We start from the raw sequence: 25,472 nt of genomic DNA, 5'->3' as shown, positions 1-25,472 counted from the left end.
GTTTTATTAGAAGGAAAAATATGAGAACTATGTAATTGAACAATTAAAACACTGGAAATATATATAAATAATTATTAAAAAAATTTTATTGAAACAATTTTTGAAGAAAACTTTTTGTAAAATTTCAAGAATTTTTTACAGGTAAATAAATTTTTACCACATCAAATTTTTTTCTATATAATATATCATCTTTATCAACATACAATATAAAAAAAAGTGAAATGTGGATTTTATCACAATACTTAATAAAAAAATATACCAATATATATATAATTATTAAAAATTTGTATTGAAACAATTTTTGAAGAAAAATTTTCATAAAATTTCAAGAATTTTTCACAGGTAAATCAATTTTAACCACCTCAATTTTTTCTCCACACAATATATCAGCAAGAAATTAAAATGTGGTTTTTAGCAAAATATCTAAAAAAAAAAAAAAAATTCTAATCTCTCTCTCTATATATATTTAAAAGACTTTATTAAAAATTTTTGAAAAATTTCAAGAATTTTTTACTGATAAAAATATTTTCACCACCTAAACTTTTTTTCACACCATCTCTTCAACATAAAAAATTAAAACGTGGTTCAAAATTTATTTATGTCAGAAATATGTTTTTTGAGCTAGATTGTTTTTTCTCATAATTTTAAATAACATATTTTTTAATATGAAGAAAAATCAAGAGGGTGTATTAAATTATTGCAATATATATTAATAAGATCAATATAAATTTATAGTAATAATTATCAACAGCTAAATATTAAAAACTGTTGGACATAACAATTACGTGAAGACTTACCCACAGCTGGATTAATAAAACGTAGAAATATTACAGTACCCACAGCACTAATATTGTGGGGAAAATTTGGAAATCTTTTGTTTAGAACTTGGTACAAGCAATGACACATGCTTCGAAGTTGAAGAGGAAATCTAAGAAAATATCGATAAACAAAATTTAGTGTCTCCTACGAATGTAGAAATGAACAAATGCAATATACATTATTAGAAATGAACAAATGCAATATACATTATTAGAAATGATTATACCTATCAGCAGAAGAAACAATCGCATTGAAGACTTTTTGAGTGATTGATAGCAAATTCCGTCTATTTTCTTCAACATCTTCACCGTCCTCAAGTCTTTAATAGAAATAAACAATATCATTTAAAAAAAATTATACTTTTGAAATGAATAAGTTTAAGATAAAAGATCAATAGATATTTTCAGTGTAAGCAATTTATTCGTAATGATAAATCAACAAATGAGCGTTAACAAAAGATAAATTTAGGTAGGTTTTAAGATAGAGGTATGGATAACAAATTATATTTCAAAGGCCTTATACTACAGTTTAAAAATATCTAAGTTTATATGCTAATTTTAATTAGTGAATATCATAGAAATTTAAATTTTTATGTAATTTAGCTTGTTTCATTCATTCAGGAAACAATAATAGTTTAGAAATAAATAAGCTTCAGATAAAATTCCTACAAACATTTCCTGTTTTAGATTAATGAGCCATATATTTGTAATTCATAAATAAAAATGAATGTCGGTCTGTGTGTGCATCCTTCATAGAATTCTAAATCATCCGACTGAAAGCGATGAAATTCACCATGCTGATAGTTTGAAGCCTGAGGGAGGTCACAGTTGATGCTAGAACATTTTACGTTGAACCGTTCGAGTAGGATGAGAGAAAAATGAAATGAAATATTCTGATTGGTTAAGCATATGACATTGTTTTAAAATTAGCTATAGATAATTCACATATAGATTTTACACATATTTTAAAGATTACATCAGTGATATTTGCTAGCTAAGATTTCAAGAGATTCGTAGAAAATTACCATACGCAGATGAAGCAGAATTAATTTTGGTAATACATACTACTGGTATTATGATAACTGGCGCAGTTTTAATGAGAATTACAATGGATTTCAGAAAATATTTTAGTAGTGGTAGCAAATGTAGTGAATTAATATTTTAATGAATTAGAGTTAACAGAACTTTTTTTAACTACCACTTATAAGTATTTTTAACAGTAAATCAATGAAATGGTCATGCTCAAGATCCTTATCAAGGTTTTATAAGAATTCTGTCAGTTTTTAAGATTTAGGCTTTACTTTTCTCCCACTGATAAATGTATATTGCATAAAACTCAAATGTTGAAGGGTTATGCAACAAATAGTTAATATTCTCATATAGTTTTAAAGTAATATGTAGATATATCATAGATTATTAAAACTGCACCAATACTAATCAGTTTTAATGCCGATACGGTGGAAATAAGTGTTTATGGACCCTTGAAGGGGATATATACTGGACATAATTACTTGAAAATGGTAAATTTTGACAATCATAAGTTGGCCGCTAATAATATCATCACGACAAGTGATGCTAAACACAGTTAATCTTTATTCTGATGGAATGAACTATAAAAACGTGTTTAATACAATAACATAAAGCCACCTAGAAAGGCTGCAAATAATAATAAATAAATAAAAATGAAATTATTGTAAGGTTAAAAATTGAAGAGCTTTGTAGAAAAACCAGGTTATTGACATTTTCACAGAGGCTATAATCAGGGTAAGCAGGAAAAAAAAATGGTTTCCGAACAATTTTATTGCCCATTTATTAGAAGGTAGGACTAATAATTCATTATCTTATTTTATTTATTACTACCTAATTTAAAAATAAAAATCATGCAAGTATACTAAAAACTAATGTGGATGGGTTACATCAAGATTAAAGTGAAACCAAAAACAATTGTGTTACATTAAACATACCCATATAATGCAACCCTTCATGTTATTTCCAACGATTCTTAAATCCCCTAACAATTTCACTTACATGGTTCTTCCACTAAACACTTTAATTATGTTAGTATGTGCCTTTCAGTTTTGTGCATGATTTCATAGTGTTATTCAGTACTGATTGATTTTATTTTTATTCACCATGTACGAAGAACAGGTATTCAGCTAGTGATTAATAAACATATGTGCTTAAACACTAGATAAATTTGGGTAAGTTAGATGTAGGTATGAAAAAAAATTATACTTCAAAGACCTTGTACTGCAGTTTAAAAAGATCCATATTATATGCTAATTCCAATTAGTGACTATCCCGGAAAAATAAATATTTATGTAATTTTGCATGTTTGTTGACATTTTTTTAACTAAGAAAAAGAATATATTAAATGTAATAAGCAAGGGGGTAAAAGAACTATGTAATGTTGCTAAATAGATGCATTAAGGGACAATTTTAGAAAAATAAATCATTAAATACAAGTCTAATCTTGCAAGATTTAATCACAATTAATTTCAACATTCATAATGCTGAACTTAAAGAGATCAATAAGGATTTTATGGGGGGGGGGGAACTCAGCAGCACTAGACAAAGAAAAATGCAAATGAGAGAGTTAAGTTATTGTAATTGTAACTTTTGGCATTAAAAAGATATGAAAATGAGCTTATATGCATACACAATAATTTATACTTAATTTTAAACTTTCTCGTTTAATCAGACCTCATACGCATGACCCAATTAAAAAAAAAAAAAAGGTACTGAAATAGCATGATGAGTAAAATTTGTTATTATATTTTATGATGTTAATGAGCTTGCACACAAATTTTTATTTCCTTAAAAGAAATTTTTTATAGAAAGTTAAACCATTTTCTACTTAAAAACCAAATGCTTCAAAACTTTTACATAATTTTTTCAAAAAGGAAAAGTATTGAAGCAAGTAACTTTTTAAACATAGTTAAAAAAAATTATAATGTTTTTACCTAGCTGGATCAACTTCGTAGCTAACGTTAGCCAGATCTAAAAGTGGACTTAACAATGGATCAAGCAAACTTAACAAATAACTTGCACCATATATCTTAAAGCAGAATGCCATAATTTTGCTACCAAGACTATTTCCTCGAAATAATGTTTGCATACAATCTGTTACTTCTACCTAAAAACAGTAAACAATGAAAGAATGAATATTATCGACAATAGAATAATAAATACAGTCGAACCTCGCTAACTCGAACCTCGATTTCACGAACTTTTCGATATCTTGAAGAAAAAAAAATTCCCTTCAAATTTCCTATACACTCAAAGTTAAAAAAAAACTTGATTTCACGATTTTTTTTCCTAATCCCTCGATAACTTGAATTTTTTTTTCCAGATTTCTTTCCTTAAAATAAAAAAATATTCCCCCCCAAAAAATGAAGAATTTTAAGAATAGAAAACCAATTCTCATAATGATAAACTTTTTAAAAAAAATGGACATAAAGACGTCAGTGGCATGGAATGATGTATCTTTCGATACGATAATGAATGGCTTCAAGAATGCTGGATTCATTAAAGATCACGAAAGTAGTCAAACAATCAATATCGTTAATTCTGCTGAAAACTACACTGAAAATGATTGGGACAGATTGACCGGACTCATGAAACTAGATGACATGGAATTTCATGACTTTGTAAACGTAGATGATGCAGTAACAGTGTGTGATCAGTGGGATGACAATGATATCATTGCTCAAAGGAAAGCCTCTTGTGAACTATCAGAAGAAGAGGATGAGGAAATCTAAGATTTACTGCTCAATGTTACTAAAAAACATGCACTTTCTGCAGTGGACACTGTAAGGAGATTTATTGAGATGCAGCCAAATATGTCTGAGGAGACATTTAAAGCTATAGTTCACTTAGAAAGTTTTATAGAGAAACTTTCTTACACATTTTTAAAGCAAACAACAATTGAATCTTTTTTTAAATGAAAGTGTAAAAAGGTGCTTTTAGAATAAATATGGAATGGTAAATAAGGTATGTAAGGAGCATTTTTCTTTATTCTACCATCGATAACATGCTATTTTCGATAATTCGAATTTTCGGTATCTCGAAATTTTTTTCCTCTCCCTTCAAGTTCGAGATATCAAGGTCTGACTGTACAATAAAATAACAATAAATTCAATGGTGAAAGTTCCTAATATGAAAAATTTTGGAACTAGTAGTTGATAAATTAACAATATAACATACAGAATTTATATTGGTACATTAATGGTTTTCAGTCTAACTTTGTGTTTTTATATTCCATCGGTAATTGAAATAAATACTGATAATTCATATTTTTAAAAAAGTGAATTACATATTTAATAAATATTTAAATTTAAGAGCTCTGTACTACTTTGCAAAAGAATGTTATGACTCTAGTACTAATTTTACCAGCTATAATTTTATTACTACTAATTCAATGAAAAAGTGCTTTTTTAAATTTGAATATAAAAGAGTTGTAACTTAAAAAAATAAATGTTATTTTCACTAAAAGAGTTTGCTGATAGTTCTTTGAAAGCACATAAAGCCATTAGTTTATTAAAATAAATCATTTCACATAATTTTTTTTAATAAAATCAATTGAATGAGCAATTAATAAAATTATCAAACATTTCATTTATTTTATTAAATTAGTGACTGTTAATACGCATTAAAAAATTGTTAGAATTTGTTAATTTGGATGAACAATAATTTTGGATTTACAACCAACACCAAACCAACACAAATTTTGCAAAAAACAAACTTTTTTTAATTGAGCATTTCAGTTGAGGGAAATTTTTTTATTACTCTAAAATAGTCATACACACATCATATAGTAAATTTGCAACTTCATATAATGTAAATAAAATATAGTTACTTCTTTGTAGAACATGTTCCACAGTAGGGGGGCTAACAAGTGCTTAGCATCAAACAGAGTTACAAATACTCTAGCCAATTCATCCTAAAACATATAAATAGCAAAAATTCTAATTTAAAAAAAAAATCTTAAAAATATTGTAAGCAAATTTTTCAACAAACTTTATCACAGGTTTATACAGGGTATCTGCTTCATTTTAGATTTTCAAATTCATGATTTTTCATGACTAATTCCAAGAATTTTTCATGACTTAACAAAGTTACCTATTTTCTCTGACAAAAACACAACAATAAATTTAAAAAATCATTATAATAACATTCATTGAAATGATAGGTATAACCAAAATAGTTATACTCTGAATCTTCATATTTATAGATTTTAAATTTAAAAAACAGAGTAAAGAAAAAGAGTTGAAGCAATAAAATAGCTGAAAAAAATACAAAAGCAAATAATTTTTTTTTCCTCTGCAGAGAATTTTCTTGTTCATCGGTAAGGAAAGAAATACTCCTGATTTTTCTGTTCTAATTTTGGAATAAAAAAATTTGCCAATGACTGGCTACTTGCTTCAGATAGAATTTTAAATTGATAAAATAAAAAAAATAAATAATAACAAAAATTCTGAAATCACAAAAGTTTAAAAAATAATTCGCTCCAGAAATGTTTTTTCTTTCATTTTCTGAAAGAACACAATTACAACATTTAATATTTTAATAAAATATGACTGTGAGTGGGGATTTTGTTACAAATCCAGATATTCAGAACACCATGAAATTGGGGGGAGGAAGTTAAATTCCATTTTAAAAGTTAGATTTTTCAGCGACCTAAATCCATGACTTTTCATGATTTTTAAAAAAAAAATAGTTAAAATCATGACATTTCATGACAAATTTTGTTCAATACTGAAATTCATGACTTTCCATGATTTTTTAGGTGCGCGGATACCCTGTTTATAGAATTTTAAATAAGTAGCCAAAGAACATGATACCTCATGCAGAAAAATAAGTTTGAAATACACTCTAACTTATGTACCAACAAATGACTAAAAATACTTTTGATTATTTCATTAAAATAAGCAAATGTTCTTACATATTTGATTTCTTATGCATGGGAAGTGATAACATATTTTTATCTCATTAAAATAAAAATAATGAAAACATTAACAAAACCTTATGTTACATACTATCAGATAATTCAATATATTTTCACTTATACAAAATACATATGTTTTGTTATTGCTTTGAAATTTTATTCATGTGAAATAATAACATATTTTTATCTCATCAGAATTAATATAATAAAATCATTAAACAAACCTCAAGTTATATATTAGCAGATAATTTAATGAATTCTCAATTATTTATACAAAACACATATGTTTCGTCATAGCTTTGAATTTTTATGCAAATGAAGTAACTTATTTCTTATCTCATCAAAATTAATAAAGGAAACCATAAAGAAAGTTTAAGTTATATACTAACAGATAATTTAATGTATTCTTATTTTTTTATACAAAATATATATGTTTTGTTTTAGCAATTAATTTTTAAGCATGGGAAGAGACAATTTGTTTATCTTGTCAGAACTAAAATAATAAAGCCAATATACAAACCTTAACATATGTAACAATGTACTATTACCAATTATTTACACAAATATACATGTTTGGTAATATCTTTAAGTTAGTAAGCAGGAAAAGTGCTAACTTACTTTCATCTTTTAGAATTAAAATAATGAAAAACTATAAAAAAAACTAATACAGTCGGACTTCTATGTAACGAACTTCCATTTTGTAAATTTTTTCAAGGAACCAAGAACATTTTGGAAATTTCACCGTAAAATAAGTTCCACATAGTGAACTTTCTATTTAACAAACTTTTCTTTGAGATCCACTTTTCCGATTTCCCAAAATATTTCAGAACATTTTAAACTTGTCAATACATTTTATGGGGGAAATAATCTTGAATTGAATTTTGAACCCATTTAACTTTTAGAGAAAGCAGTAAAATCACTCATTCTTTTTTTTCGCATTTCAAACGAAAAACTCTAACATAAACGACAAAATTAAAGGATTTTATCAGTAGCAATTAAACTTTCGAACGCATGTGGTAATGTATGTTAAAAATTCTTCTTATAATAAATGCAGCTATAATTTTATGCATAAATTTAGCTTTTTTTTTAGTTGAAAATGTATCTAGCATGATTGTGCAACACTGGATAATGTTTCGCTCTATTCTTGCTTTCCACGCAGATTTCTTTTATGATTAAGATTTATAAAATAAATAGTAAATACTACTTTACAATATAAAGGTGCATCCATTGCTATTTTAATTATGTCTAGTGTTTATGAATTTGAAGCCTGTTTTGTGCCGTTTAAGTATTTCAAAAGATGATTTTCTATTTAACGAATATTTATATAATGAACTTATTATCGGGATTCAGCGAGTTCGTTAAATAGAGGTCAGACTGTAATTTAAGTTTTAATTCAATGTTTTCAAATTATCCTTTTAAGCCTGATAGTTAACAATTAAAGTCAATTATTTACTAAAATAAATGCTTGAAACTATAAGTTTAGCAATGAAACAAATTTAAGTTGCTCACCATTTGAGGATTCATGACAACACTAGCTAAAGCCATTGCAATAGGCAGTTCTCCTTTATCACCAATCATCGTAACAAGCTGAACTAACTGTTCATATCTATCCGCTAACACAGTTTCTGCAAGCATATCAAATTCTGTTCCTTGCTGTAAAATTTTGGTGAGAACTTCCATGAAAGCTGCTCTGGTTTGAAGATCCTTATGGTACCCTAAGCCTAAAAATATAAATCAATTTAATAAAATTGAAAGTAAAACAATTATTCTTTGATAAAACATTAACTAGGATTAAGTTCATTAGCATAAAAATTACTAATTTTCAGATAAGCACTGGGATTAATAACTCATCTAAAACTATCCCTCTGGTCCACCATGAAAATTTATTGCCATACAAAGTACATAGCGGCCAACTTGGATATGAAAAAATCCAGTAGATTTTATGGAATAACATAAATTTCATAATCGCTGCTTAATGTACTAAATATTTTACACATAGGGAATTTCAGGAATTTTCATAGTCATCAAAATAAATACTACAATACTTTCCAGTCATGATTGACATTAAATGAACTTGAAATGTTATGTATTATGTTTACTTGTAAGTTTGAATATTAATAGGCATTTAATTCATCAAAGATAGTTGAAAGATTTTTATAAATGAGGCTCACTTTAACAAGTACAGTACAGAACTCGTTATCCGGAACTCAGAAAACCGGAAAACCAAAAAACCGGAACGAAATTCGATAAATTTCCCCCCCATTTTTAAATTTTTTTTTCATCATAAGATTTTAGGATTTTTCTTTCTTTTTTGAAAGATGTTTACCTTTCCATTATTTTGGAAATAATCATTAGTGTATTACTTCATCGTTTTTTCTTCTTTTTAAGATTATTTCCATTTTTTTTTAAAAGTTGGGTTTAACAATAAAAAAACGGCTTTTTGCAGCGATTCAGAAAACCGGAAAAATCAGTTATCCGGAATAGCGACGGTCCCGATCGTTCCGGATAATCGGTTCCCTACTGTATTAGTAAAACTTATTTAAGTATTCAAGCAAAGTGCAAAAATTTTATTTTAATAGGGATTTTTCAGGAAACTTACTCAAGTTTAGGTAATTTTCTGAAATGTACAAAAACCAGGAGAATTTTTAATAAACCAAAAGACCAGGAAAAAGTGGCAAAATCTAGTAGCCCACTGGAAATTCCAGTAGTGTTAGCAGCTATGAAAGTATTATGTTTTGCAAAGCATTTGTGTAAAGATTTTCTTAAAACAAGATGGCATCATTTTAAAAAAAGAATAGAGTTGGAAATGTTCAAATGCTAAAAATTCAACAGGTTACAGAGCGAAGAACATTATATGATATGCTTGAAATTCATCACAATTCAACGAAATATATAAAAAAAAGTTAGGGATTACACACAGTTAAGGAGACATTAAGTAGCAACAATAAAGAGTTGGAAAAAAAGTGAAGAACTAGTCTCCATCTTAGGTGACAGCTTGAAGCCAATTTAACTTTATATGAATAGTAGATTATCTGGGAAGTAAAGGCGGTCAGGGCACAATGTTAGCTTTTTGCCCATTGAGCAAACAGGTTGTTGCAAGAAAGCTTTGCTTTCTCCGATTAATTATGATTCTTCCATTTTCACTTCACTATATTAATTTAATGTAAATTTTTTTTGTATTAACTTAATAAAAAATACTAAAACATACAAATATGGGTTAAATTTTAAGAGATAAGAAAGACAAACATACTAATAGAATGCATGAGTCCACTATCAACATTAGCACTTAAAAGATTTGACATGGCTTGAATAGTGCATGTTCTCAGCTCACTAAGTCTGGATACATTAACTCTATGCCGAACTTCTTTATCTTCTGTTGAATCACCACACTCGTTTAGTAAATTCATGAATAAGGAGAAATATCTGAAAGAACATAGAGATTAAATATGGAGATTTTTTCAGAATTTTTTCATTAGACCTATATTTATTACTTTAAAAATATAAAATTGAGTAGAGAGTAATTGTTATAAAAAATCGTGCAAGAAGCAACAAGGTTCAGGAAAACAGAATGACTATGAAAAGCATCGTAATTAGATTAAGTAAAATTATACAAAAACAACTTAAGATTTCTACATTACATCATTAAAGTGTAAAAAAATTTCAACTTTTTCAAAAGTCAAATTCATATAGTTATTACAACATTTCAGCAGAACTAGTGAAATAATCGCTGCCAATCAATTTAAATAATCATAAACAAATTTAGCAATTAGTTCTAAAGACACAATTCATTTCAGAAACACAAGTTATTCTGGATAGAACTGCATTGCATTAATTTTGCTTCTAACAGCAGGAACTGAACTCTCGTTTCCGGAACGGAAGATGCCGAAGCTGTTGCTCATTTAACATTACTCGGCGGGCACCTGTGAACCTAAGTCACAGAGGCGAGCAATATTGCCTACATCACACTGCCATGGATACCTATTCATAGGGTGGGCCATATTCTGACAACAGGGGACAACACACATAGAGTAACATCCAAGCCCTGAGGGCAACTCAAACTCACAACAATTGGTTTTGCAGTCAGGCATCCTGACAGTTCAGCCACCTGGATGGCCATTGCATTAATAAAAAAGGTACCAAGAAAATTGAAAAGAAATTTCACTTTTAGGTACCTCAAATTTAAATTAATTCATTTACTGAGATTTTTTAGATATTTTACTAAAATTCCCTAGTCTGTGATTACTCTGCAAGATAAATAAAAAGTGAATATGACTTACTTTAAGAATAGCTGTGATTTAGCTTCCATCAAATCACCTCGATCACTCTCTTCTGGCTGTAGTGGTAAACCCCTTAGAAGTGCGGCTACTGCTTGCATGCACGCTTGGTCAAGATCCCTTGTTAAAGTTGTGACATCTCCAGAATTAGGGGGAGCCAGTTGATGACTGTTGCCCATCACCCAATCAGTAAGGTATTCTACGAGTTTATTGCGAAACTTCATTTCTTGACGAAATGCCAAATCATCTCGCCTAACCATCATGGCTTCAACCAGCTGGCAAAGCTTTGTCTTAATTTGAATAGCATGTACAGTGGTATCTAAGTGGCGGACGTACCTGGAATAATAAATTAAGACAGGAGAAAACTAATTAAAAAGATATAACATACATCTCGATGTATAAATCGACCCCCTATTTTTTATTACAAAATAACAAATTTTTGATACATCAGGTATATAAGTTGACTATTGAAAATACAAATATAAAAATTTAAAAAAAAAATTAAGCCTACAAAATTCGTTTAAAGTTAAAAATAATTCACATTGTTATCTCTGGATATGACATATTTGCCAACAAATAAAGATGCATATCATTATTGAATTCGACACAGAAGATGTTCTCGAATTTTTAAATTTGTAACTTTATGGTATAATTGTAAAGTTTTCATTGTGTTGTACATTTCGAAATTCTCCAGTATAAATTATGTTAACTTTTCTTAATCTAAATTTTTTTAAATATAATTCAGTGTTTCTAGAAAAACCTTCAGATATAAAGAAATATAATTTTAAAAAATGCAAAATTAATTGTATATATTAAAAAATAGTTTTTGAAAGTGGTAAATTGATACAGAGTTATTCAGATTTATCTCATTGCTCATAAGGTACTGATATTTCCTGATCAACAAATGTCTGACTTTATTACGGGTGTATAAGTCAACCCTCTGATTTATTTAAATTTAAAATCCTAACATCTTCAATTCATGTTTCAAACTATATTTTATGAAAATTGAATAATATAGAACAGGGGTGATTGTGAGCCCAAGCCAAAATTCCGGAAAATTTCTTGAGTTAAAAAAGAAGTTTAAATTGAAAAAAATTCAAAAAAGTTTATTTTTCCTTTTTCTCAATATTTCTTAGTTTACTTAAAATATATTTACAATTTTACACATACCTATACCATTTACACATACCTATGATGACCTGGAGAAGTAATTAAAATTTTACAAATATGTCTTTTTTTCTTGAGTTTATTATTATAACAACTATTTACTGATAAAAAATGAATATTAATCATGATTATAAGCTTATAAAGTATCTCTCTGGCTCTCCCTTACAAACAAATAAAATAAACTGTGTTTTTAACTTCCACCTTTGAAAATTTGATTTCTGGAAACTTCTGTGATCAATGATTTTTTTAAACCTCTGGACCTTCAATCTCCAGAAACTTCCGGTTAGCGAAAAATCCGGATTTTTTCCGGAGCACAATCAGCCCTGATAGAAGTAATCTGCCTATTTAAGTGAAACTAAGGTTCTTAATTCTTTGATGCAGATGGGACACTGGTGTCCTTTTGTATTTCTTTCTCCTGATGCAAGTCTAATTGCAAGTAAAAATGTATTTTTTAATTAAAAAAAAAAAAAACAGTCTAATAGTTACTAAAAAATCTGTAAGAAACATCTGTTAAGATTATCAGAATTATATTTGTACTAAAATATAAAATCCAAAAAAAAAAAAAANAAAAAAAAAAAAAAAAAAAAAAAAAAAAAAAAAAAAAAAAAATAAGTAGTCAGGAAATTTTTTTCTTCTTCCATTTATATTTAAAAATTTATCAATATTTAATATTGTAAATTAAAGAAATTTCAATGATGAATAACTGTTTTGATTAAATCTAAATAACTGCAAAGGTGAAAACTTTTTGTTTGGAAGTGAGTCATGTTTTGAAGATTTTACCTTTAATGCAGAAAAAGACAAAGATGTTTTATGCTATATTTCCTAACCATTATTATATTAAAATGCTAAATATAATAATTTTCAATTGTATTGAACTAAGTTAATACAAAATAAAGAAAAAAAAGTGTGACAAAAATGTTTGACAAAAATGTTTAATAAAAATTATGCATCAAAGGGTTAAGGCAATTAATAAGAAGCACCATAAAACTTGCTCCAAAATAGGAAATGCCATTTTTCAAAAAATATATTGATTTGAAGAGTAATCCTTGCAAAAATTAAAAAAAAAAAGTTACCTTACAATAGCTAACATCATGCCTTCTATGCTACTAACTCCCAAATGTTCTGCAGTATGATCAACTTTATTTTCTAACACACTTTTTAAGATGAAGATAATATGTTCAATAAATTGAGTATTAGGTTCAGTGACAATTACCTACAAAAAATACAGTAAAACAGAGTGAATACAGTAACATAAAATAACTATTATTAACTTCAAACAAATACTAAAATATAAACTTGGTTACGTATACCGTCGTTTTCTTTAAAAAGCTGTGCGAACTAAATAAACCTAAAAAATCGTAATTTAGCAAAAGACATCTTAACATGTGAATTAGTTATTAAAATATAATAAAATAAAATTATTATTTTCCAACCTAAAACAAATATATAATATAAGTCAGAAGAGTAGTCAGAAAGTAAAAAAGAGGAAATTCAAGAATGAATATTATATATATATATATATAAAAATTTGACAAAAAAAGTGCGATTTTTAAACTTGTAAACCATGTGATTATAAATCCTGATGATTAGTTTTAAAATTGTATGAATATGAATCCCGATATGAGGCTTTTAAATCACGTGAATATGAAACTCTATATCGAATTTAAAAAATGCAAAAATTTAAACCATGATGTGTAATTTTTAGATCACGTAAATATGAATCATGATGCATAATTTTTCAATCGCGCGAATACGAATCCCATCCTCTAATTTTTAATTACGAAAATCGATGTTTGATATTACAACCGCAAAAACGAATCATGACATTGGATTTTAAGCTCACGTGAATACGAATAGCTAAATAGGGCTTTAAAAGCACGCAAATACAAATCGCGATATTGGATTTTTAAATCTCGTAAATAAGAATCGCAATGAACGATATTTAAAACGCCTGAATAAGAATCGCAACGCAAATTTTAAATCAGGTAAATACGAAAATCGATGTTTGATAATAAAATCGCGATTTTAAAAATGCATAAAAACAGAACGCGATATTGGATTTTTAAATCTCGTAAATAAGAATCATAATGTACGATATTTAAACAGCGTAACAAAGTCTGGACTTGGGATTTCTAAAAGGCTTGTTTGTATTGTTTTTGTTTAGACATAATAAATAAAAATTTACAAGATTAATTGAATGAGCAAATAAATCTTTTCACCACAAATCCACCTCTATTTTTTTTCGTTCGCTTTCATGCCAGAGAAAGGAATTAGTGACGTCTGAATTACGAAAATATGAGCTATCTAGCGGACGGATAAAAATACGGAAAATCTTATTTTCTGTGCGTAAAAGTGAAGAAAACGGCTAAAATAAGTAAAAATGCAGAAGAGTTAGCTTCAACGACTGAATTTTAAAAAAAAAGCGGGATATTTAAAAAAAAACTTTTATAGAATCGGAGTTTTTGATAAAAAGGGTAGAGACAAAAGAGAAAAAATCTCATCCCTGATTATAAAGGTCAACCAATTTTATCCGAAGGAAATGATTTTCAGAGAAACTTCAAAGGGAGGAATGAGGACTTCAATACTTTCGCTCTGTGGAAAATTAAATTCCTCATAAAATATTTTGAATTGTGCAGAAAAAATTTCCACGGAAATTAGCAGAAAAAATGGGAAAATCTGAAAAAAAAGCAGAAATTCGCGAAAGAATCACATCCCTGTAATTAGTTTTAGAAGTAAAATTTAAATAGCAGGGAGCATAGAAGTAAAATGTTAATATTTGTCCTCCTTTGTAAGGGTCATTTACTGCATAACTAGTATTTAATGAGCATCGCTCTCCGATGTTAAGCACTTTTGCTCTTACTAGAATACTATTTTGTGCTTCAGTAGTGGCAGGGAAATTTACTATGAAATAGATGAGCTGTACTTTGATTTTTTATGAGGCCTTCTTAAAAAGCAAAGGTACAATGCTGCTTACTCACTTGATAAAATTTTAATTGATTAAAAATACATTACAAATAACTTATTAGTACATGCCTTATTTTATGACATAGTTGCTGTCATTGTCAAAGCATTTGTTAAGTCTGGGTACAATCGTTTGTATTCCACAATCTTAGAACTTTGCTGCCTGTTGTTGGAACCCTATTTCAACTTAAGTTATAATTTCATCATCGTTGTGAAAAATTTGCTCTGCAAAATATTTTTTTTAAGTAAAGGAATAATTGAGAGAAGCTGGGTACAAGATACAGGCTGTATGATGGATGATCTGAAATTTTCCATTTAAAACTCTGCATGAGGACGAACGTTGCCATGCAACAAGCAAACTTCTCCTGTCATCAAGCCCTGTGCTTGTTTTGAATAATATGCCTTTTGTATATCGAACGTAACCTTTTGCATGAAGAAAACTTATTACGGAATACTCTTTACACCTGGTGGTATTCTGAATTGATGCAGACATTAAGAAGACACGCTGCTGAAACGAAGCTAAACATAAAAAATAACGAATAATCTCAAGGAAAAAGTGAAACCTCTAAGGTTATATTCCGTATTGCCCATGGACTCACGTAGACTTCTCCTTTGTTGTTAATGGTGAAGTATATTTACTTCCCGAAAATACCCCATAATTAACGATTTTAGCTTTATGTAACTTTTCTGAGGTATCTTAAATATATACAATTTTTATAAGTCTTCAGCATTTGCCTAACAAAAGCTACGAGAACTAATTTGCATACTTCAATCTCTTTTATCAGAATACTTCTCATTAAAATAACTTCTTTTGTAAAAAATAATTACTTCCTATAGTAAAATTTTTTATGATTTTATTGAAAATATTGGCTAACAGTCAAATTGTACTCAGTCCCATGAAATGGAGTTGTTATATAATTAAACTCTATTGTTTCATTCTGTTCTATAACCAAGTTATTATAGAAAAACATAAAAAGGAAAGAAAAACATATCAGGGAGTTAATATGACAAGAAAAGAATATTCTTATTTTTTGGAGAAAGAAAATATATAAATTATAAAATTTTTAGCAAGGAATATAAATTTAAAAAAAAAAAATGTTTTTGATATACATTTATTTTTAATACTTTTTCCTACAAACTAATTAAAGCACAACTTCATTTCCTTCTTTACAGCTTTTCATGCTTAAAAAGCTATAACCATGAGAAGCAAGACTTATGTTTTTCTTCTTTGTAACCAAAAAATTCTGACTAATTCATTGCTTAAATATATTTTAACTGTAATATTTTGCTTATTAAGTGATTACTTTGTTAAGAACATAACAAGTTTCAAAACTTTCTACAATGAATCTGATATTATCACAAATAATTGACTTTTAAAGACTGCTTTTATTTATTAATTATATATAGAAATAAAAGTAAACAACTTACTTGACCCTGCAAATCAAAAAACTTTTCTACAATAGCTTTTATTTGATCAAAAAGAATTGGATACAATGTGGGACTCATTTCATGAGCAACAAGTTCCTTAACATGCTTTTGAATTTGAGTACCAAATTTTTCATTGTGGCACACTAACAAACGTAACAACTGTCCAACAAACCTGTAAATTAAAATTTCATTACATAGCTAGTACAAGTTCATTGGTTGTAATTTAATTTTTACAATAATTACAATATTTGTTTTTCAATTCAATAAATGTATTTCAATTACACAAAACAAGTTCTTAGTTGATTTAATTATTCTAATTTTATTTTCATATGAGAAATTCATAGTTGTGTACTAAAAATTACAAAATTTGATCAACAGATTTGTAAATTTAATTTCACATTTGAACTAATGTATAGAGTGATTTATAAAAGATGGATAAAACGTGGAAGGAAGTTGGGCCAAATCATAAGGATTAGCAATTTCCCAGCAACTCATGACCAGAAATGTCACCCTATATAGTAGGGTCCATTTATAATAGGGTATGTTGTATTGTCACCTCCCTAATAAGAACTGACTGTTTTTGCACATTTAAAATACTTTTTTATTTATCTAAATTTATATTATTTTTTCATTTTCAATAAAAATACACCAAAAATAGCTGTTTTATCATAATTTAATGATCAAAACCAACTTGGCAAGCTCGGCATGATAATTTCCGAATCATTTACTTATTGATTATTTATCTTGCAAGCATTTAATGGTTTGGTAACCAAAATATACTTGGTGAGCTTGACAAGATAGACACCAAATCATTAATTCAAGACAAAATATCAATTCAAGACCGATTTGGATGTATTTTTTAATAATAATAACTAAAAATAAGCAAAAAATTTACATAAAATTAAGATAATTTAGAAGAATAAAAGTCCCATTTTAAATGCTCATGAGCAGCCATTTGTAAAGTGGAGGCACTCAAATGTATAGGATGCCATTTTTCATTTCAATTCACAATTTTTATAATGTGTTTTAACTTCCCTCCATGTTTTCCCCATATTTCATGAATTTCCACATAGATTTAAAATTTGTGTTATTGCTGATATTACATATATTAAAAAATAATTTTATTGAAGAAATGTATTTTAAATGCATGCATTTTAAAAATTAATATTTAAAATATATAAAATAAGTTTATTGCTACACACTAAAAAACCCTAAATTTGAGCGAATGTTTGGTTTAGTAACACGAAAACCATATGCAAATGCCAAATTGAAGATTAAAAAAACTCAAAACATTTGCAGCTTTTTTAAGAAATGTAAACAATGCTAAAAATATAAACTATGCCTGACCAAAAACAGGAAAAATAAAATAGATGAAAGATCATGAGAGCAATTCAGGTCACAGAGCTTATGCATCTAAAGACCGAGGAACTTGCAAACCCAAAAGTTGACGAATATACCTGTAATTTGAACTTCACTATGCAGCTAGTATAAGTTATACATTTTACTGAGATTTACAATACTGGTTTATATTGTTATTTGCAATATTTCAATTAAATACAAAATTATTTGATCCAAGAAATATATAAACTTGAATAAGTGTGCAGCTTACTGTGTCACAGGACAATATTGCAAATCTTGTCCAGGAGTCAACATACTTCCTTTTCTTGCATCCATTGGTAAAGATGAAGTGCATCCTGGCATATTTGATAAACTGCTATAAAATTAATTTTTTTAATTAAAATACATTTTCAAAATAAAAAATATTCAATGTAATAAATTTAAATAAAAGAAATGATAATTTACACAAACTTAAAGCATATATAGTTACCCAGCCCGAGATGGTGATTTTCTGAGCAAGCAAACACCTCCCATAGCACAACAAAAGCCAGTCATATTAGCCCATTCATTAAGTTGATCCTAAAATATTAAAAAAATTAATTTATAGCCAAAATAAATGTCTTAACATTTAAGTCATCAGCAAAATATCCATTATAAAATATTTTTGAAATAAATTATTTACACCAAAATACAATCATAAGTGATTTTATTTATATAATGCATTATTAAAAATATAAAATGCTAATTTACTTTATTTTGACGTTTAAAAAAAAAGAAGAGAAAAATGGGGGAACAGTTAAATCGAATAATTAAGATTTCATTCCAAACAAATTAGACTTCTTAACATCGTAAGATTTTAAAATTTGTAGTTGGTATTCATAAAACATAATTATTTTTTTAATTATAGTAAAAAAAAATATTTATTTACTTTATCTCATTCACTAAATAAACAAATACAATTAATAAATATTTCAAAAACAAATTTTTTTAATCTCATTTGTTAATTTCTTAAAAAAATATATAGAATTAAAAAAAATGAATATTTACAGTTAGTTTATTTTGTCGAGTAATAAATCCAACTTGCATGGAGTGATTTTTAATTTTCTGCATCAAACAATTTACAGAAAACAGACATTCAAAATCAAAATTTTCTGACATTTACAGTAACTATATCTACAGAGCATAAATATAATTTAAAATAGAATTTCATTAATTAGAAAATATTATCCAAAGAGACTCAGTTAGAAGTTGAAACTATTAGAAATATTACAATTAGATATTAAAGGCATAAAGTTTCAAATGTTTAAAGGCAAAAAGTTTCAAATGTCAATTAGAAGTTGAAACTAATAGAAATATTACAATTAGATATTAAAGACATAAAGTTTCAAATGTTTAGGGAACTTTTCTTGATTTTATTTAACAGAAGTAACCCTACAATGCGAAAAAAAAATGAGGAAAATGAAAAACTAAGATTGCCATAAATATTTTTAAACAGCCATTTAAAATGAAATGTCAAAAGAAAGAAGGAAACAAATATTGATCTCCACCCTTAAAAAAACATGGTCAGGTTAAAAAATCATAACATACATAAAAAGCAAGTAGTAAATCTTACTTCTAGTTCATGCTCCGTGCTTTGATGAGAAGCACGTCGTTTCCCAATAGTTCTATGAAAACCTTCACAAATCTGAGGATCCTCAAGTTTAGTTTTGGGATAACTAACTAATAGCTTAGTAGATACTTCCCAGTTCATGAATGTATCTTCCCATGCCTATAAAACAAAGCATTCACCAAATAAGTCAAAGTATGAGCAAAAAATTATAAAAAATGAAAAGTTGGTATGTCATTAAAAATTTTTTTAAATTTTATTCCTGTTACTATGAAGCATTAGATATTTTTTTTTATTAGACTGTCAATTTTGGCACAAATTGGTAAATGCCTAAAAGTATTAACATTAGTATTAATTGTTAACAAAAGTATTAACAATAAATGTAGATAACTTTCTTAGTATTTCTCTAAGAAGTAACCTACTGAAAACTAAGCAAACTATTTAAGCATTTTCTAGTTTAATGTTTTAAAGAAAGAGTTCAACTATAAGAGTAAAGAAGTTAAATTTCCTCACTAAAATCAACGTATTAAAAAAAACAAAATAGCTCTCTAATCACAATTAGCTCGATTAAAATATTTTTTAAAAGTAACATAAATATTTAAAAATTTTTGATTTCAAAAGTCCTGCCACAGGTCCTGCGTTCGATCCTCGGGCCGGGCAAGGTTGACTCAGCCTTTCATCCCTTCAGTGGGTCGATAAATGAGTACCAAGCATGATTGGGAACTAAACAATGGGGGTTCCGCGTTCGGCTGATCACCTGACCGGAACATCTGCTCCTGCACCCCAGAGCCCAAAGTCAAGATAACTGAGATGGGCACAGTAGGCATTGGCCCTCTATGGGCTGTCGTGCCACTGAGTTTTTTTTTTTTAGATTATAAAAGTTATCGTGAATAAAAAATGAACTTAGGCTTTTTCTGTAATTTTGGTAAAATTTTCAGATTTTAGATTTTGTAAACAGCCTCATTGATATTTTTCTACTGACATACAATAAACATACATAAATATGTAAAATATACCATTCTTAGATTATATCTTAGAAACTAGGAAAATAATTTTTTCCAATATTTGTTTTATAAAAAACAGGAGTACTATTATTATACACATGAACAAATTTGTAAAATGTTTAGTTAGAGCAATTCAAAAGCGAAAAAAATACTAAAAAATTTTTGAAATAAAAAAAAATTAAGAGAGAGAAGTCAAAGCCAAAATTCCTATTGAAAATAATATTTTAAATTATTGTACAAATGATCATAATATCTATAAATCAATGTTAAATATACCTGAGAGCACCCTTGAGTACAGTGCTCAATTTTTCTCAATAAACCCATGATTCTTTTTTGAAGGGCTGCTCTACCTATAAAAACAAATTAAGGACGTAAGTTTTTTTTGCATAAAAATCAATAAAATCTGAAAGTTACACAAAGTTTTTAAGTAATAAAAAAGAAATTATCACAAAAGCAAAAGATAATATAAAATCACACTACTTTCTATTATAGCACTTTTCATTGCAAATGTTTTGAAATAAAGGGGGGAAAATCCGGTAGATTTTACGAAATATAAATTTCTTAATAACAATTGGATAATATTGCATGGCACAAGGAATTTTATGAGTTTTTATAGCTAGAAGAATTGTATTATCAGAAAGATTTTGAATTTAAATTAACGACAATATTTTCCATTTATATTTGGCATTCAATGATCTTGAATATAAAATGATTTTATTACATATTTTATGCTTTTGAGCTCTTAATTTTGAATAGTAATAGGTATACTTTGTTATAAAAAGTTGTAAGTTTTTTTAAAATTTAATTTAAGGTATGCAGAAAAAAAAATTCTAACAGATTTTAGATCAGTGGGAGAATTTTTTTAAAATTTATAATTTTTTTTTTTTGAAAATTAAAAAAAAAACCTTTAAATTTATTATTATAATCGAGGTTTGCTTGCTAATTTAGTAGTAACATTGTTAAACTACAGAAGCAAGTAATAAATCTGTTTAAATAATAAAAAAAATTCAGAAAATTTCCCAATTCTACGGAATTTTCTGAAACATATAAAAGCCAGAAGATCCGATTAAATCAGAAGATCAGCAGAAACTGGATAAATCATGTAGTTTAAAGGAAACATTCAGAAAAGTTTCCACCAATGTATTTTGAATCATTAAAATTCCAATGCAATTTTAACAAAAATGCACAACATAAAGAAAAATTTTTGTAACAAAGTAATTATCTGCAGCAATGTAATGAAGTTAATTAACCAGCACTAAACTTATATTTGAAACTACACAAATATTTAAATTGGGTGCTTATTAATTTATGTTCAAATTGGAAAAAAAATATAATGTTTCACGCACATAAGCATAAAGGTCTAACATAAAACTAATTTCTTATTTAAGCAAATTTGTTAATTTAAAAGTACTTTTATTCATTATTTGAAGCAAAATAAGTTAACTGTTATCTTGTTAATATTTTGTAAATAAATATTTTTTTTAAAAAAAAAACACATTTTTTTAAAAATAAAATTTCTTTATTGTGGAACAATTACAATGGTGAGTTGGAGTTGATCATAACATTACTATCTGGAATATTTAAACTTTTCTTTATTTTTTCGGAGTTATAAAACTAATTTAGAAGGAAATGTACTGATTAAAATAAATAAATTTTTCATACCAGTAGTTAATATTGTGCTAGCAGCGGATAATTCTTGATAAACATGATAATTAGGAAGCATATAGGTTACAGTCAAATCGTCTTGCCCACATCTGATATCAGCTTCTTCACATAAGAGAGAAAAACATGACATTGATACTAATACTGCATCAATGTCTACACTCCATAAATACATGAAGAAAACAACCTATAAAAATGTAACAACAATAAGAATAGTGATTTCAAAAACAAACTTTTCCAATCTATATTCAAAAATAATATACAGTAATGTCAAATTTTTGCTAGAACAAAATTGTTTATCTAATTAATATATTTTTTAAATAGTATTGATCACTTACAATTATTCAGACTTTTTGTATTTGCAAATAGTTTTTCAAATACCCATGATTGCTTCTAATAAACCAATTCAAACAGCAGATTTTATTTGAACAGCAGATATAATTAAATGCAACTAACAGCTATTTTTGCAATTGCTTATTGAAGTGAGCTTATTTTACTAGTTTCATTTTTTTAATACATAATTTCTGCTTTCTGTAAAGAAAAAAAGCTAAGTTTATTTTTCTAACACTCTAACAACAGTCAGTTGAGATATAATTAATGATGGAAAAATGATAAAAAAGTTTTTTGTAAATAAGTATTGTATACATTGTTTTGTATACTACGTCTCAGTAATATACTAGGCAATTCAGCACAACAGTTGTATACTTGGGGGAGGGGGGAGTTAATGCATATCATAACAATTAAGAACTACTCAGTCACCTGAGTCCGAAAATATCATTGAATGCCTCTAGGAGAGTTTCTCCTTAAAAGACTAGCTGTTCATATGCAAGTAAATGGTATCTTTATTTATAATTCTAAATTATCTTAATTTTATATTTAATTTTCTTAGCAGTTATTGCGGAAAACTACATCTAAATGGGCATAGGAATGCTGATTTATCATAATTTGATTGCTGCAAAATTTGAATGCTGACTTATCATAATTACCATAAGTTTGGCAACTAACTCGTCAAGGTCTCGATGGGATAAATTTTTTGAAAGTGTTAATAAAGTCATTGACTGATCTGTAAAAGCAACAATTTAAAAAAATAGTTCATTTCTTACTTAAAATCTGGATTATGCTTTTTATTTTTTATAAATATTCAATTATTTTTCCATTTTTATTTTTTATATAAACTGCAAGCAAATAAAGAAAAGTTATTGAATGCACATAATCATTTAATGTTAATGAACATTCATCACTTATTAACTTTTCTAGTTAAACCAGAGCAGAAAAAAGTAGCAAGAAAAGAAAGTGTCAAGAAAAAAAAATGCAGCAGTAAAGGAATGTAAATGTGAATAAACTAAAGAATGAAGAATAAAATGAAAAAAATCTTGAAAAGTGTAAGCATTCCAGCTTATGAAATCAACTGCTTTCTAAACTTAAATGAACTCAGAAAAAAAAAATTTGATTCTAAAAAGTCGCCATAATTGTATTTCTAAACATTGTACTCCTTTAAATTCAGAATTGGCCTCGTAGAAAAAACTAAAACAATAGATTAGTTAGGAAAGATAATTTATATTAAAAAATTAAACTCACCTCTAATTTAATGTGAGCCTGTTTGCATATGGCAATGTGACTTCCCAGATTTGCATATTCTTTATGCTTTTGAAGGAAAGCATTGCGGCATTTTAAAATTTCTCTAACCCACTTTAGAATTTCTGTATAATTCATAATTTGATGCTGTATAAGTTTTTGAGATATTGAGAACAGCACCTGGGAGCTGTAATGATAAACATAATGTTTTGTTAAAAAAAGAAACATTCATAAATTCAGAATAAAAATTTAATATTTATTGTCAAATTAAAAAGACAAAAGCAAAAATTAAAATAAAAAAACACTATCTAAATCTGAATTTCAAATACAAATTTATAATTTGCGTTATCAAAAAATTTCATCTTTTTTGCATAATCATAAATAGTGATTTAAGTTTCAATGTTAAGAAAATGTGTGCATTAAAAGAGTTGAAATGTCTCAAAATATAAACTGATACATAGAGAGTTAAGGCTGAATTTGAAACAGCCATAAATTTACAATTATTGTAACTGATATTTAAATTTCCAACCAATTCAAATAAATATAAATAATTTAAATCGACAAATGGAGGTCAGTTTAAAATATTCCCTTTATGATTGTCAGCAAAATTTCACAAAACTAATTAAATAGTGCATTAAAAATGCTTAATCGTTTGGTACACTTGGATATTTGAACCAGCTTCAGGAACTATATGAATAACCTGGCTGACATATGTTAAAGGAATAAAATTGACTGAATGAAAATTTGAATGACAAAATAACTAGACACAGTTTTACAGTAACAAATATAAATGTTATCCTGTATTCGTGATAATAAAATTAAATATTGTTAGAAACTAAGTCTGATGCAGATAAAATGTTTGAAGTATTTAAACAAGTTAGACTGCCAAGTTATGTTGCTCGAATGTATCATGTCGACTAAATTTTATCTAATTTAATTTTAACACTATTTAATGCTATTATTCGATTGATGAATTCAACCTGTATATTTCAGGATAATGTTTGTGACTTCATTCAAAAATCTTAGTAATTACTTTCTATATTTCAGTTTCAATGTTTCAAATAATATGCAAAAGAAATTATCTCAGAAATTTTACTTAGTTATGTATAAGCATAGAATATGATAGGGATTAGACAATATAGTGATAAACAACATTTTTTTAAAAAAAAGGTGAAATTTTTACATTAAACTGTTGCATAATATTGTTTCTAGATATTTTCTTCAGTTAATAACACAATAGAAAAACTTTTTATTGCCTACTTAAAAATCATGCCATTTTCCATCGAAAACATTATTGAAAAATGTTTAAAAAAATGAATGAAAATGTTGCTCATCACTACAATGTACCAAGCCTTTCTTCTTATTCAAATACATGACAGTCTATTATAAGCCAAGACCCCCTCTATGAGCTTTCTCTAACGGATCCAAATGGATGCTATGGTCTCCCAACAATGGGATACCTGCAATTGACGTAGTGTGGGTACATCGATCCTGATTGGTTGTGGAAAAGTGGCATTTATTCAAGTTTAGCAACTGTTCTTTCCATTCAATTTCGAGTAAGCCAAGCCCATCAAGTATCAATTCTCATTCTTACACGATGATTTTCTCACAAAGATTTCAATTCTCTCACTATATATTTCTTACTTATCACAAAGACAGGCATAAAGCGATGTAGAACATAAACTAATTATG

At 27.2% G+C, this 25,472-nt stretch overlaps 1 protein-coding gene across 6 annotated transcripts in view; it reads right to left on the bottom strand.

Moving 5' to 3' along the window:
* LOC107441282 (neurofibromin 1) overlaps positions 1 to 25,472 on the bottom strand; it is a 99,033-nt gene that overhangs the window by 40,612 nt on the left and 32,949 nt on the right. For 4 of the 6 annotated variants that reach the window (XM_016054481.3, XM_016054483.3, XM_016054484.3 and 1 more), the window contains exons 15-29: positions 23,784 to 23,967; positions 22,206 to 22,392; positions 20,820 to 20,893; positions 19,546 to 19,701; positions 18,424 to 18,512; positions 18,205 to 18,309; positions 16,596 to 16,767; positions 13,280 to 13,419; positions 11,043 to 11,375; positions 10,016 to 10,188; positions 8,275 to 8,486; positions 5,677 to 5,760; positions 3,782 to 3,954; positions 1,046 to 1,138; positions 798 to 928 (exon numbers count right to left, since the gene is read on the bottom strand). In XM_016054481.3, coding sequence (XP_015909967.2) covers positions 798 to 928; positions 1,046 to 1,138; positions 3,782 to 3,954; positions 5,677 to 5,760; positions 8,275 to 8,486; positions 10,016 to 10,188; positions 11,043 to 11,375; positions 13,280 to 13,419; positions 16,596 to 16,767; positions 18,205 to 18,309; positions 18,424 to 18,512; positions 19,546 to 19,701; positions 20,820 to 20,893; positions 22,206 to 22,392; positions 23,784 to 23,967 — 2,306 coding nt within the window. The remainder of the gene's footprint in view (positions 1 to 797; positions 929 to 1,045; positions 1,139 to 3,781; positions 3,955 to 5,676; positions 5,761 to 8,274; positions 8,487 to 10,015; positions 10,189 to 11,042; positions 11,376 to 13,279; positions 13,420 to 16,595; positions 16,768 to 18,204; positions 18,310 to 18,423; positions 18,513 to 19,545; positions 19,702 to 20,819; positions 20,894 to 22,205; positions 22,393 to 23,783; positions 23,968 to 25,472) is intronic. The other 2 variants (XM_071182229.1, XM_071182230.1) reach the window with 1 other exon arrangement.

Source organism: Parasteatoda tepidariorum, chromosome 6, assembly GCF_043381705.1.
Source record: "Parasteatoda tepidariorum isolate YZ-2023 chromosome 6, CAS_Ptep_4.0, whole genome shotgun sequence".
NCBI lineage: Eukaryota > Metazoa > Arthropoda > Arachnida > Araneae > Theridiidae > Parasteatoda > Parasteatoda tepidariorum.
Note: the sequence above shows the minus strand (reverse complement) of the source record. Positions and strands in the feature narration are given on the sequence as shown.